This window comes from Diabrotica virgifera, chromosome 6 (genome assembly GCF_917563875.1).
Source record: "Diabrotica virgifera virgifera chromosome 6, PGI_DIABVI_V3a".
Classification (NCBI taxonomy): domain Eukaryota; kingdom Metazoa; phylum Arthropoda; class Insecta; order Coleoptera; family Chrysomelidae; genus Diabrotica; species Diabrotica virgifera.
In genome coordinates, this window is record NC_065448.1 from 197,255,488 (window position 1) to 197,271,976 (window position 16,489).

The 16,489-nt window shown below is 35.0% G+C and overlaps 1 protein-coding gene across 2 annotated transcripts in view; it reads left to right on the forward strand.

The window, feature by feature from the left end:
- Nucleotides 1-7,836: 7,836 nt before the first annotated feature.
- Nucleotides 7,837-16,489, forward strand: part of LOC126887102 (protein FAM76A) — a 116,281-nt gene continuing 107,628 nt past the window's right edge. For both annotated transcript variants that reach the window (XM_050654440.1, XM_050654439.1), the window contains exons 1-3: nt 7,837-8,019; nt 8,135-8,413; nt 8,471-8,598. In XM_050654440.1, coding sequence (XP_050510397.1) covers nt 7,927-8,019; nt 8,135-8,413; nt 8,471-8,598 — 500 coding nt within the window. In that variant the 5' untranslated portion in view covers nt 7,837-7,926. The remainder of the gene's footprint in view (nt 8,020-8,134; nt 8,414-8,470; nt 8,599-16,489) is intronic.

Genomic DNA, 16,489 nt, shown 5'->3' on the forward strand with positions numbered 1-16,489 from the left:
TGTGGAAAAAATAAAAAGTAATAAATGTGAAAAAATCGATTTATTTTTATAATAACAGCGTTGCTATTATTATCGTACTAATACATAAAAGAGGCAGAAAGGATACATATAACAACTACAGGGGAATTTCACTAAGCAGTACTACATATAGGTATATAGCAGTGGCGCACCCAGGGGGGGGTTTGGGGGGGGGGGGGTTAAAACCCCTCCCAGAGCATATAAAAAATATATAAGGAATAGTAGTAGGCGAGGAAATAAAGCACTAAATCGCCTAAACCTCTAACTTTTTTAAAGTAATATGGATCGTTATGAAACCTTTTGCATTCGATTCGGGAGAGCTTCAGGAAAATTATTGAAGACTTGGAATGAGGAACAAATGAAAATTGCATTCTTGTAGGCGGAAAGTACATCTCAAAGTGTTCACAAAATAAAAATTCACAAGTCGACAAATAATCATGAGAATGAGTTCAATTTTTATATTCGGGGTTTTTGGGGTCGCTGAACAGAAATATAGGATCGGCGAAGCTGTAAGAGGTACCTGGTTATACGAATCTACGTCATCTCCTGGAGTTTTATGTAAATTCGTAATGAAAATAGTTGAAATTTATTATCTCGGGGTTTTGAGATCGCTGTACACGAGAAGATGCTGTACGAGGTACCTGATGCCCTGTATCTATATCGTCTCCGGAAATTTTATGGAAATTCGTAATAAAATTTGTTTAAACTTGTTATTCCGGGGTTTTTAATGCAACTGAGAGTTTTGATCATATATACTCGGGGTTCTGACATCTTTATACCAAAAAAATATTATTAATACTGAAAAAATTTAGAATTTTGTTTTCATTATTTGCACTCTGAACTAAAATAACTTACTATTATTGTTACTCACTGTTGAATTTTATAACAAATTTCTATAAAACTCCAGGAGATGACGTAGAGACCGGGCAACTGGTCAGCATCTTCCATGCAATATTTGTATTCAGCGACATCAAAAACCCCGAGATAATAAATATCAACTATTTTCATAATGAATTTTCATTGAAACTCCAGATAATATAGATACTGGGCACCATGTACCTCTTACAGCATCGCCGAAGCAATATTCGTGTTCAGAGACCTTAAAAACCTCGGAATAACAACTTCCAACTATTTTCATAATAATTTACCGGGATACCGGGCACCAGGTACCTCTTACAGCTTCGCCGACCCCATATTCCTATTCAGCGACCTCAAAACCCACGAGAATGAAAATTGAACTCATTTCCATGATTATTTTCCGACTTGTGAATTTTTATTTTTTAACACTTAAAGAAGCACTTTGGAAAATGCATTTTCCGTTTACAACAATGCAATTTTCATTTGTCCCTTATGCCGAGTATTCAAGAATTTTCCAAAAGCTCTCCCGAATCGAATGCAAAAGGTTTCATAACGTAATGCTTGATTTTCTCGCTTATAGGAAAATGTAACACGTCTTTCACAAACAATACAAAAATAATGCGGTGTCCAAGCCAACCCCTCCCAAACGAAAATTCTAGGTGCGCCACTAGTATATAGTATATAAGATATTGGGTGCATTCAGCAGACGCAATCGCTAACTAATCGATTAGTAATCGATTTGTGACTTACATGCTGAATGCCACAATTTATGTGGCATTCAGCAGAAAATCACTAATCGATTAGTTAGCGATTGTGTCTGCTGAATGCACCCAATGACTTCAGTGGTACTTAGGCCGATGCCACATTATGCGTTTTGACCGGATGCGTTTCCGCCGCATCCGGTGAAAACGCATAGTGTGACAGATCGGTCCGGTTGCGTTGGAAACGGATGCGTTTTGAGTCATCGGTATGCGCTTACAAACTGCACCAGACTAAACGCATAGTGTGGCAGGTCGGTCCGGTTGCGTTGGAAACGGATGCGTTTTCACCGCATCCGGTCAAAACGCATAATGTGGCATCGGCCTTAAAGCGATTACTTCCATATGCGCTGTGAGCTCGTACGTAGAGGGGATATTTACAAATTCGCGAGCGCCAGTAGTGGCAAGTCTGTAAACGTTTACCGGAAATTTGACATAAATGTCAAAGTGATTAATTTAAAATTAAAATTAAAAACATTAATTATAAAAAATATTAGTTGGTCAAAGCTGTGGTATGTATTTTTACCTTAAATATACTTACGTTTTAAATGCTGAATTTAAGTTTTTTTAATGTTCCGTAATATGTAATTATAAATTAATCTGCGCCATCTACACGATAATTGTGAAAGTATCCGAAGTAAGAAATTCATATTTTATCAATAGAACGTCAAAATGATTAGCAAAATCTTAAAAAAATCGATTACAATTTAATTACTTTTTTGCGTTGTAAATATTAAGCGATAACAATTAAATAATAAATTTAAAAATTACCGGTGAAAGTTGAATTAGTAATCCGCCAGGAGCGACACCAGCGAAGCTCAGAGCGTATACGCTCTGAGCGTCGCTGGTGTCGCTCCTAGCGGTTACTAATGGACATCCTAAGTCTGACGTCACAAAATTGGGAGGAGCTTATATTTGGCTCCAAACAATTTTGTTTATAATGTTAAACACTCATAAGGAATTTTTAATTTATTGTTTACGTGGTTTGTGTGACAAAATTAGACTTTTCATTTAGGTATTTAGTTAAAGAAACGTGCCAATTAAGAGATTTTTATTCGTTTTGGCCCAGGTGAGTTAATTTAATGCAATGATTAGAATGTAAACAGTGTTGAGGTTATGTTTATTTCCAATCACTAAGGAATAAAAACCACCTGAGCAAAAACGAATAAAAATCTCTTAATTAACACGTTTCTTTAACGAAATACGTAAATGAAGTCTTATTTTGCCACACAAAGCACATAAATGAAAAATTCCTTATGACCATTTAACGTTACAATCAAAATTGTTTGGAGCCAATATAAGCTCCTCCCAATTTTGTGACATTTGTGACGTCAGACTTAGGCTGTCCATTCAACTTTTACCGGTAATTTTTAAATTTATTATTTAATTGTTATCGCTTAATATTTACAACGCAAAAAAGTAATTAAATTGTAATCGATTTTTTTAGCATTTTTCTAATCATTTTGACGTTCTATTGATAAAATATCAATTTCTTACTTCGGATACTTTGACAATAATCGTGTAGATGGCGCTAAGATTATAATAGATTATTTATAATTAGATATTACGAAACATTAAAAAAACTTAAATTCAGTATTTAAAACGTAAGTATATTTAAGGTAAAAATATATACCACAGCTTTGACCAACTAATATTGTTTATAATTAATGTTTTTAATTTTAATTCTAAATTAATCACTTTGACATTTATGTCAAATTTCCAGTAAACGTTTACAAACTTGTCACTACTGGCGTTCGCGAATTTGTAAATATCCCCTCTACGTACGAGCTCACAGCGTATAGAGAGAAAATTATTGGTTGTTACCAGTACGGCTTTAGACTTGGAAGCAGTGGCGGCTGGTCAGAGGAGGCAAGGGAGGCTTAGCCTCCCCATAATTTTTTTACACATGCTACACTGTTTTGTTTACTTTGCTATTTTACTTAGCGTTAGAGATATGGAAAAAAATTATTTGAACAAGGTGTGTTCCAAATATTCTAACCCCACATACCAAATTTCATGGCAAAATTTGCATTTTTAGTTTTTTCGGTATTTGTAGTTAGGACCCTAAAATTGGTGGTCCCGAGAACGGAGGCAGCACGGCAGCGTTTAAGGAGACCCGGTCTCCTTAAACGCTGCATTATCGCTTAAGCACACGCTACCCGGAGATTTAGCAAGGGAGGCTGGCCGACCGGCAGCCTCCGTTCTCGGGCCAACAATTTTAGGGTCCTGACTACAAATAATGAAAAAACTAAAAGTGCGAATTTTGTCATGAAACTTGGTATGTGGGGTTGGAATAATATTTCGAGCAACTTGTTCAAATAACTTTTTTCGATATCTCTAACGTGAAGCAAAATATCAAAAATTTATCTTGTTTGTGGATTCGCGTTTAAAAGAATCATTTCAGTTGAGTATCTTAAATAATGTGAACCTTCAACCTGTATGATAGTGCAAAACTTCAAATATGTATTTATTTTGATAGCCAAAATATATCGCTGTCTTCATCTTAAATGCGACACACTGATAAAAAATGGTCAAAAACAAATAGGGCCTTAAATTGCATTTTTTTGAATAGATATATCAAATGCTAGAAAAGTATTGGCAGTATAATAAAGACGTAAACTAGATCTTCATAGACTTCAAACAAGCATATGATTTCATATATCGCTTAAAACTGTGGAGTGCAATGGTGGAGCTAGGCGCACCAAAGGAGCTGACCAAGGTTTTGCGAATGTGTGTAATATTACATATTGGTCTTATAGTCTCAGTTAAAGATCGAACTCTAAACAGGTGTACCTTCCTGAATTTTACGAAAGCTTGTCGAGCTTGCTTTATGCGACATTTTACTTCCCAGTCTTCAAAAAGCCTCGTTATAAGGTTTTTAAATTTGCTCAATCTTTCAATGGACTTGGTATTGTGTTACGGTGGAGTTTTCAAGTGCATCCAAGTTTCTGGAGATGATCATGAATTTAGTCTTTTTGGTATTAATCTCTAATCCCATTCGCTTACTGTATTCTCCGATTATAGCGATTGTTGAAGATCAACCACAAATTAAGACACCATCATCAGCATATCTCATCTTATGTTGTTGATCAATACGTGTACTGAACCGGCTATAGTGTTCTAAAGTCCTACGTAAGAAAATAAGAAAAGTCAATTACCTGCTTACAGCTACGGCTTCCGAAGTCTCAGCAAGTACACGAACCGGTTGACGTTCCCTACGATGAGACACCAACTGCAGTATCCGTCACTGCACCCGGGTCCCAGTTAGCCCGTCATTTGTTGTTCCAATTCTACACTCTCGACGACAACTTCGGACATTAATAGTACGGTATTACGCGAATTCGTATTTTTCTCCGTGGATCACTATTGAAAAATTCGCACCCGATCGCACTCTTTCCACAAAGAATTAACCCGTAACTTAAAAATGCTCCTCGTTCGCTCGTCGCTCACACACACGCAAAGAAAAAAATTCAAATCGTCCCTCCTCGACAGTTGTCACAGCACACTGCCCCGAAAAAACCAAAAACGTTAAAAAATTCTTCGAATCTGTTCCTATCGCCTATTAAAAGTTTTAACATCGAAAAGAAAAATAATCTAATTAATCTTTATCACTATTCTCAAAAGTGTACCGAAGTTATTCCGGAGTGGTTCAGCCTTATCGCGTGTCATAAAATTTTAATTACCAGTCCCAGACGAAAATATATCGGATTACGCGTAAAGAATTTGGAAATCCGACGAATAACATATTAACTTCGTTGACGGCCATAAAACCATAGACGTTACAATACTCCATTCGCTTTGATTCCCGTCTCTGTATCTTCCAAAGACTCTTGAAATAAGGCTTCCAAATAAATGGTAAACAAAAGAGGGGAAAGCATACATTCCTGCCGAAAATCCCTTCTTATATGTATGGGTCTGGATACAGAATTGTCTATTTTTAATTGTGCCATTTGATATACCAGCACCTACAAGTTTTCAATTTGAGGATCTGCATTTTGTGGTGTTAAACACGATCAAACTTTTTTTCATAATCTAAAAAGCATAGGAACAGCGTTCGATCAGTACTAAATGCGTAACTTCGGTTTTATGAATTAGTTTTAATGCTTTTCACATTTTCATCTCGTACTGGGACAGGTCCCATTAACAATATATTATATTACTTTAGTAATGTTGTTCTGAAGCTATTTCCTTGTGACATTTTTATGATTAATTATTTATATGGGAAATAAGCCACAATTAAAATGAAAAAATAATTTTATTAACGTTTCGACGCCCAAATCGGGTGCCGTTGTCAAAATACAAAATATTACTAAAATAAACAAAAGTGTTGTTGCTAAGCAAAAAAATTCTTCTAATAATTTATTTAATCTCACTCATTTATATTGGCAATTCAGACATATATTATACATTTTAAAGTAGAAGACCTTAAAATGATATTGCCAATATTTATGAGTTGCGTTCCTGGGACGACTTACTGAAAGATAGTTCATTCGATTACATGAAATCAACCACAACTCAAGAATATCCGTCATAAAAAATTATAGCAGGTGATCTGTCTTTAAAAAGACAACAAAATGCAACGACAGTAAAATTCTCGCGTTAGAGACTTCATAGTAAATCACAAGGGAAGACCAGGAAAAACCTGTGATACTATCCCGACATCGTAAGTATATTTGGTCTTACATTAATTTACTCTCAAAAAATAATACCAAATTCTGACTTGTAACATGTTTAAATTATAAATAATATTAATAATACTAGATATATAAGTAATACTAAAATATAAAATATGTACTAGTTCGATATTATTGATTTACTAATCTTGGTATTTTCTTTCTATTGACTTCCTCTTTCAGTATGGGTAACCACATCCTATTGCATTCTACCGAGGAATTTGCGACACAATTGGTTTCATTTAGCAGAATTAGAGCCGCTTCTTTGATTTTTCTCTTTTTACTATCTGATTCTTTCAGGACTATACTTGAATCTCTCCACTGAATTCTATGTTCATTATCCCATGCGTGTTGACAATATTTGAGATCTCTCAAATTCTCTATTTTTAATATAAGATTGATGTTCACTTATTCTAACGTCTAATGGTCTTGATGTCTCACCTAAATAAAATTATTCGCATTCACAAGGTATTTTATAAATGCAATTCTTTGTTCTTTCTTGATCATTGTTAAGTTTAGTTTTAGATAGAATAGATCTCAATGTGTTTGTTGTTTTGAATGTTGTTGAAATGTTGAATTTATTTCCTATTGTTTTAAGTTTCTCGGATAGTTAATAAAATTATTTTTTTCATTTTAATTGTGGCTTATTTCCCATATAAATGGGTGCGTTCGGACGACCACAGCGGCTGGACAGCTGAGCCAGCAGTAGCTGTCAGACGTCACCGCTGGAAGCCAGCCGCTGAGAGATTTACTAAGCTTTCCCTATCACGGCTGGATACAACCACTCAGCCGATTTCTGCTGACCGCCAGCCGCTATGGTCGTCCGAACGCACCCAATAACTTTAGTAACTTTGGCTGTTTAATGAAATACGAAATACTGAGTATTAGCGGTGTGCAAGTACTTGGAAAGGGAAACGAGAAACGACCGTGCGCGAGTCGCGGAGAAATATTGCATCTATCTTAAATAATTCATATTGTCAATTGAAATTGTCAAATTGACGTATATTTCATACCTTCTGTCATTGACGCAGAAAAATGATATATTGCTCCACAATATTGATATGATATGCAATTATTATATAAAGGTAAATTTAATTAATTGTATTTTGCTTGCAGTACTGCATTTTAATAACTGATTTTATTTACTACATACAATTGTTTACGTTTGCTAAACATAACCTGCATCTTATTTTTTCTTCTTATTATTTTTTTGGACTATGGCCTTGACAATTATCCAGCAACCAGGACTAATATAATTGGCCAATATAATTAAAAGTGCGAATAAAAGTACAGAGCGTAGAAATAGAGGTCGCTTTGCCGAACTTGCACGGTCCCAATACTGAAATACACTAATTTTGAGGGGATACGCTGCGCCTTTATTTTCATCAAATATTTTTTTAAATGGAAGATAAATACTTATTTAAAATTTGATCGCTTTGATTGGATATTTGAAGTTGGTGAAATTGTACAATTAATATTTGCAATGTTTGTCATACTGTTACTAAGGTCAACTTGTTCAATGTCATTAATGTCAATGTCATTAGTCATTCACATCGGTTTGGCTTTTTGGCGTTGGCAAATTTTAAAACTAAACATCTTTGTTTAAATTTTTTTAAAACATGAGTGCTGCCGCTGTCGTTCTTTTTGCGTGCTCTCGCTGTTTTGCTCGCCACCCCTTTGAAGATTTATCTCCAGGACAACAGCTTTGTAAAGTGAGTATCAAACATAACCTACTTAACTTTCAAACGATCTTTTTGTTTGAAAATTAAACCTAGTCCTTAATTTCGATCATTTTGCGTAAGATCCATGTTTGTTTTGTCCAATTAGGAGTGCCGCGGGGCTTTTCCAGTAGTTAAATGCACTTATTGTCGTTCGGAGTTTCAACAGACCTCCAAGGGAAATACTAGTACAATTTGTAAAAAGTGCGAACAGAACGTTAAATCTTACGGAAAACCAACTGCTTGCGAGTATTGCAACATCATAGCTGCGTTCATTGGAAATAAATGTCAAAGGTGCACAAATTCAGAAATTAAATATGGGCCCCCAGTCAACTGTGAACAGTGCAAGCAAAAGTGTGCTTTCGATAGGCATGATGACGATAAAAAGGTGAAGTATTATACATTTTTATGAAAACTCCAGTATGTGTATGTTTGATATTTTTAGGTTGATGGCAAGCTTTTATGTTGGTTATGTACCCTTTCATATAAAAGGGCGTTAGCTAAAACAAAGCAAGGAGATGCTGAAAGAAGGCACCTAAAAATGGCCCAGTTACACAAGAAGCATAAAGATAAGTGAGTGGTTTTTGAAAGATGGGATTTGAGGCAGTTGTCAAATTTGAAACAGAAAGTAATTTATAGACCTTAGTATCCACAATAATGTATGAAGCATGTAATGTATGCATCAAACATAATACAGTGTTGCAGAATTTTCAAGGTTTACCACAGACTTTTTGAAAATGCACAAAATGGTTGGTTTGGTCAGCAGTGGCCAACCTTTCTTGACATCTGTTTATGAAATATTATGCCAGAATGCGAGCTGCCAACAATTTTCTATCAAAAATTTGTATTGGTATGAAATACCAAAAAATATTTCTAGAATACAGATTTGGGGTTTATTATTAATATACTAGGCTGTTCAATAAGTTTTGTGGTTCGATAAGAAAAACACATTTTTATAGTTTGAAATACAGTGGTACCTCGACATACGAGGGTAATTCATTCCGTAACCTTGCTTGTATGTCATATTGCTCGTATGCCAAAGCAATTTCCCCATTGAATTAACTGAAATGTCATTAATCCGTTCCAGTCCCAAAAAAATCACTTTAGTTGTTAAGTGTTTTTAAATAAGAAAAATGTTTTTACAAGAAGAAACATTTATTTATAAATAACAAAAAATACATACATTTTCTGTAAAAACATAAGAAAAAGTGGGGTGCTTACGGAAGCGCTTAATTTTCGTCAGTGGTCTTCGCTTTTTTCGTTACACTTTGCCCATTTTCATCAACAGCTAGTTTAAAACAAACTGTCCAAAGAGGTTTGTTTCTTCCTTCCTTTCATAAATCGCTCATGCCTTCTCACATATGATTCTTTGTGTTAAGGTTCCTCCTTGAAGCTGCTTCTCTGTCACACACATCATCATTAGTTTCTCAATCTTTTTATGGAGAGAGGTCCGGAGCTTGGAAATTATTGTAACGCCCATTATAACCTTTATCACCTCCTTCAAGTTAGAAGTAGGTAGTCAAAAAGAGGCATGAATTTTAATAAAAAGCGGTTGGTTGTATCTCAAATTTTGCTCTCATCTCAAAGCAAAACATCGCTCGCTTGGCGGCTTGTATCTCAAAACACTCATATATTAGGGCACTCGTATATCGAGGTACCACTGTACACTATTATTTAGTATAGTCTTGAATTGAGAATCTGGAAGGGCCTAAAAATAAGCTTCCACAGCTGTTATGACCTCATCATTTGATGAAAAACACTTTCCACACATGAATTTTTTTGGGTATTGATTAGTGTTGCCAGGTCCGATTTGTTTTTAATTGGTACATAAGCAAAAACAAATCGGGATTTAGGGTTGTAGATTGGGACAAATACACAACAATAGCCCAGTAAATGACCATTTTGGAGTGTAATTTTCAGAGTCAACTCCGAATTACATGAAAATCTGGTTTTAGGTTCTACTTACTGTCTAGTTCAAAGTTGAACTTGTAACGTTGGTTGCTTTTACTTGGGGGGTGACAGTTACAGTTACCCCTTCTCGGGGGTAAAAAAACGCGCGTTTAAAGTACGTCCCAAAATGGATCAACTGACTAAACTTTTGTTCTATATAATTTTTAAGATAAGTCAATACTTTTCGAGTAATTTTATCGAAAAAAATATTCTTAGCAAAAATGTAGCTTTTAAAAAAGCAAAAAAAAATGTTCAGAATATCTATAAATCCAGTAAAGCAAAGTTGTAGCTCATCAAAAATACGTTCTTATTCATCAAATTTCACATCGAATTTTTCAACTTGAAATAACCAAAAAATTAGGCAATTTTCGGGCAAAACATACTAAAATTTTTTAAAGTGTTTAAAAAAATCTTTAATTTTGTTTTATATAAAAGTCTTTAGCATTCAAACTAAGCGAGTTATGCTCAAAATAAAGTTGGCCCCTTTTTTGGTAAAAAAAATCGTGAAAATCTCCCCCTATTTAGCACCGTAAATAAAATTAATCGTTACCGCTTTACCATTTACTTTACATGTGTACTGTTTATACGATCTGTAAAATTTACCAGCTGGGAGGGCTTAGTTTTGAAAAAAATTGATATTATAGCGAAAAAAATGTTCCTAAAATATTTGAAAATACCCTTTTTTCAAAATAACTTAATAGTTATTTATGATATAAGTGTTGAAAGTACACGTTTAAGGCACGCATGTGAAAGTTTGCAGAATGAGTGAAGCGAGTTCTGCAATTCATATGAGTGCCTTAAAAATGTACTTTTTAACATGCATATTATACAATATTTTTTCTACAAACGTAATTACAGAACAATATCTACAAAAACTTTTACTTGAACTTGACTGACATTACATTTTTATATTTTTTTGACATTACATCAAAATTGCCTATACAGTCAAAATGAACTGCAATGCCATAAAAATTTTAAAGCACTAGTGCCTTAAAGTTGCATTTTTAACGCTCGTATGGAGTGCTTAAAATTGCATTTTTAACACGGTTGTAGAAAAAAATTATTAGGGATACTAAAAATCTCAAGGAGTAAAAAGTAGGTAGGTTTTGCTTTTATAAATATGATAGATTCATTTTGTTTTTCTGTAAGACAAAAATTGGTTAAAATATGGCTGTTCATATTTTGCATACACTCGTGATTAGTGAGTCGTTCAGACCCTTTCAATCATGTAAAATATACATAAGTAAAGTAAATTGTTTGTAAAATGGTAACAATTAATTTCATTTGGGTTGCTAAGTAGGGGGAGATTTTCACGATTTTTTTACCAAAAAAAAAGGAGTCAACTTGATTTTGAGCATAACTCGCTTAGTTTTAATGCTAGAAACTTTGTTAAAACATAAAAAAATAAAGCTTTAATAAAAAAGTTTTAATTGGGTTTTCCCCGAAAAGTGCTTTATTTCTTGGTTATTTCACGTTGAAATATTTGATTTGGAATTTGACGAATACGAACTTATTTTTCATGAGCTACAACTTTGCTTTTGCTGGGTCTATAAACTTTACGAGTTCACTTTTTTTTCATTTTTTTATATTATGCTACATTATTGCTAATATTTTTTTCTATCAAATACTTACTTTTGAGTTATTTGTGAAAATCGCCTGAAAACGTGATTTTTTTGTCGAAAAATAAACATTTTCAATCGTAAATAACTCAAAAAGTATTACTAAGTTAAAATTCTACAGAACTAAAATTGCTTAGAATTAGTCAATTTATCCATCTCCTGACTTATTTTAAACGCGCGGTTTTTCACCCCCAACTAGGGGTGACTTTAACCCCTCGAGTAAAAGTAACCAACGGCACACGCCGTCCAAATTTTCATGCAATTCAGAGTTGATCCTAAAAATTACACGGTATTGCCGTATTTAGGTACCGTTCATTTACTGGACTACAAGGTGTTTCTATAATCTCTATTTAATCCTACATAATAATAATAATAATCAGACGAAATTACAAAAAAATATCGTAGATTAAGTAAATTATTTATTTTTTATTAAAATTATATTTTTCATTCGATTTTGCCGCTTTTAGGAGTGCCTTGTTTTTATAACATAGTTATAAAATTCACTGCAAGTCCTCCTGAAATTGGTTTTCGTGGGTGAAAATCGGGACATTTAGTGTCCCGATCAAGTACAAATCGGTACGCGTCCACAGACCCCTGAAAATCGGGACGTCCCGCGCAAATCGGGACACCGGGTAACGCTAGTATTGATACAGATGAAAGTCCCTAAAACTCAAACTTTAATTCATGGATTTTAGTCATTGCTAATCTCTTCAGTACGGTGATGCACCAATGTGCATCATTTATTTATTTATATATATTTACGAGCAAAGCTCATTACAATAAAACATTACAGAAGATATGAAGAACTAACAAAATATTACAAATATACGTGAAATACAATAAGATACAATAAACACTACGACAATAAAGCAAGTCAAAAAGTAAAAATAACAGGTAAAGATATATAATCTCAAGTTTAAAATATTCAAGAACATAAAACTAGAGGGTGCAATCCTTTAGCGTTTTTAAAAATCGCGAACTATCCGCAAAGAAATCCACACAATTGGAGCAAGCATTTGCCTGTCTAGAAACCCTCGAGATGAAAGAATTTGCAGTGAAGTTAGTTCTGCTGATGGGAGTATGAAACGTAGATCTTGAACGTGTGATTCTGGAGGGAATATGTAAACCTACTTCCTCCAGGAGCTCAGGGCAGTCGTGAATTGAATTTATAATATTATACAACATGTACATGTCCTTCTTTTTCCGTCTGCTTGATAAGGTGTCAATGTTAAGTTCTAGTTCAAGATCCATATAATTCCAGTCTCTACGGTTTGTTTTGAATGCGACGAACCTAAGGAATAGGTGCTGGATCCTTTCAATCTTACAGTTGTATGTCTCATAGGCGGGTGACCAGACGCAAGATGCATATTCCACGATTGGCCTCACCATTGCACAGTACAACAGTTTAAACGATCTCAACTGCTTAAAGTCTTGGGAGCATCTTTTAATAAAACCTAACAGTTGAAGCGATTTTGAGATGATATTGCTTATATGAATATTGAAAGATAGTCCAGAGTCAAGTGTAACTCCAAGATCTTTTATGGATGTGACTGTTGTGATATTTATATCACCTATTTTGTATGTGAAAGAGATAGGACTTTTCGAACGCGTGAATGAAATGTGAAAACATTTGCAGGAGTTGAGAACCATGTCATTGTTGCTGCACCATTCATTCAACCGATTCAAATCGGACTGAAGCCTTAAACAGTCGAGTGGATTCCTAATGTGGCAGTAAAACTTAACATCGTCAGCAAATAAAAGAAATTTCGCATATTGGAAACAGTCTTTTATATCGTTAATAAAAACATTAAACAACAAAGGTCCAAGATGAGATCCCTGCGGTACGCCCGAAGGGACAACTATTTCGTAGGAAAAATAGCTGTAGAGCTTGACGATTTGTTTTCTGTCCAGAAGATATTCCCTAAGCCACAGCAGAAGTGAACCATGTATCCCTAATCGCTGCAATTTTTCTAATAGAATATTGTGATTAACTCTGTCGAAAGCCTTAGAGAAGTCGGTGTACAGGGCGTCCACCTGTAGTCCTTCGTCCAAGGCGTTCAGTAAGAAGTTAGTATATGTCAGCAAATTGAGTTCAGTTGACTTATGGCGCCTGAAACCAAACTGCTGTTCCAAAAGAACACCGTTCAAGGAGGGTGTAAGGAAATCGCAGACAAGTGATTCGAATAGTTTAGGAATAGAGTTTAGGATACTAATAGGTCTATAGTTGGACACAAGACTTTTGTCATCTGTTTTGTGTAAGGGCAATAGGAAACTGGTCTTCCAAACATTTGGAAAGCTTCCACTAGCTAAAGACTTGTTAAAGATGAGAAATAATGGCCGAGCTAAATTAAATGCACAGTACTTGAGCAAGCTTGATGGGATGCCATCAGGTCCCGGGCCTTTAGAAGGATTGAGGTTACACAATTTAGAGTAAATGTCAGAGATGGATAGTTTACATGATGATAGGTTTAAGGGTGAAGAAGTGATGTCTTCGGGGAAATCAACAACAACAGAGGAGTAAACTGATGAAAAGAAATCAGCAAATAAATTCGCAATATCTTTACCAGATGAACTAGTTTTACCGTTGTGAGATAACTCAGAAGGAATTCCATTTGATTTTCTTTTGTTATTGATAAAAGACCAAAACTTATTCAGACCGCCGGGAAGAGAGTTTTCAGTAGACAATGTAAAGTTTAAATAGTCACGCTTGGCAAGTATCTGGGACTGAGATCGGAGCTCTGAGAACTGTTTGTAAAGGTAACTGGTTTTTGGCAGCTTGGACTCTTTAAGTCTCCTGTGTGCTGTCTTCTTTCTAATAATACACGATTTTAGTTCCGAAGAGTACCAGATAGGAAATTTTCTAGAAGAGAATTTTTTAACAGGAACATAGATGTCAATAGCTGAGTACAGAATATCATATAAAATGTTAACCATTTCATCGACTGAACATCCAATCATTAAAGTATCCCAGTTGACACAATCGAGATAGCCTTTAATTAGAGAAAAGTTTGCTGATTTAAAGTCATGATCGTAACCCTCCGGTAAAAGTCCCTCATTATATCTGGTAGTTATGGGTAGTTCAAACACCAGTGGGGGATGATATTGGTCAGGAGAGATTAAAATGTCTGTAGGTTCAACAACGGCGATATCTTTATTTTGGACCAGTATCAAATCTAATAAAGAATTAGAGGTATTTGGGCAAACGTTAATCTGGTATAGATTATGCAGACAGGATAGATTTGAGATAATCTCAATGGATGTTCTTTCGTTAGGAGTAGCAAGGTGATTAAATGTGGCTGATGAACTGAAATTGTCATGGGACCACGATGCATTAGGCAGATTAAAGTCACCCAAAAGGCATAGTTGGGATGGATTGAAATTGTTGACTGTGTTGTCAACATTGTCATTGAAGATGGAAAATTTCTCAGAGTCACTTTTTGGGGGAAAATATGCAGTGCCGAGAATAATGGTTTCGTTACCATTGATAATGGCTACAAACAGTTGCTCGATATCAAGTGAAGATGGCAAATGCTTACTATTCAATTGCTTGGATACGGCAATAAGAACGCCTCCTCCTCTAGAATAGGCACTGGTTGAAGATGACCTATCACTTCTGTAGACATTAAAGTCCGCTAGGTTCAGCTCGGCGTCGGTAATTCCTTCAGTTAGCCAGGTCTCCGTAAACACCAAAACATTATAAAAGCATCCTTGAGTATTTTCCAATAACTTGCCAAGCTTTGTCCGAAGGCCACGTACATTTTGGTAATAAACACTGATTTTGTGGTCATTGGGAGGAACAGTATTGAGTTTTAGATTTTTCAGTTTTTTGAAGCTATAGACGGCACTCCATTCAAGTATTTGATCCTTAGATCAGTTTCGCCATTATCGATTCTGGTCTTCAGCTCGTTCTTAATTTTGAGTTCGTGTTCCCTTTGTAGTTTAGTTAAATCGCTCGATATGAAGATCTTGCTACCTTTTAATTTGGATCTACCCTTGAGTGCCATTTGAACATCATAGCTGCTTGGAACCGTGATTTTTAAAGCCCTACAGCCAAATTTATTCCTTTTGCCAAATCTGGTGGCGGAGCGAATAGGAATAGGTTCATGGTGAAGTTTTTTGAGAATTTCTGTGGCAGCCTCCATGTCATTGTTGGATTCGGTAACATTAAAAAGTAGGATATTGGTTGATCGCCTGGATCGTTCTTGGAGTTCAGAAACCAATGAATCCTCGGAAACTTTGCTGTTACTACTTGAGGCAGGAACATCAGTATTCAGTCCATTTACGGTCAGATCCTCTATTGCACTCTTTAAGTTGATAATATCCTCCTTAAGGGCATCGATGTCTGAAGTAATCACGTTATTTCTAACAGCAGTTTCGGCGCTATCATTATGGCATATTTCCAATTTTAAAATACGTTGTTCTAGTTTCAAGAATTGATCTTTGTTGTCTCTCTGATTTTTTTGAATCTCCAGTTCCAAATTACTCATTCTCTTTATCAAATCTGTTAAATTGACAATGTTTATAGCACAGTCAGGGCAATAAAACGGCACAATTCTATTTACCATTATCACTGCTCGGATTTCAGTAGCTGATATAGATGAACAATTTTTACAAATTACTCGCTTACAGATGTCACATGGATACCCAAATAGGTCATTCCTTGATTCCTTAAAGATGCATGATGTCTTGCATTTATAACAGGATCCACCTGCCATACTTGAAAACAATAATGAAAGTTCCGAAATTGTTAAAATTTCACTGGACTATTAACAAAACGATTGTTGGAGCTAATTAATTTACCATTAGCTTTATCGGCCACAGTTCTAGATGTTAATTGCTTTCTGATAATAAAAAACAGAACCTGATAACAAAAACAGAACCTCTTATGTAGAATC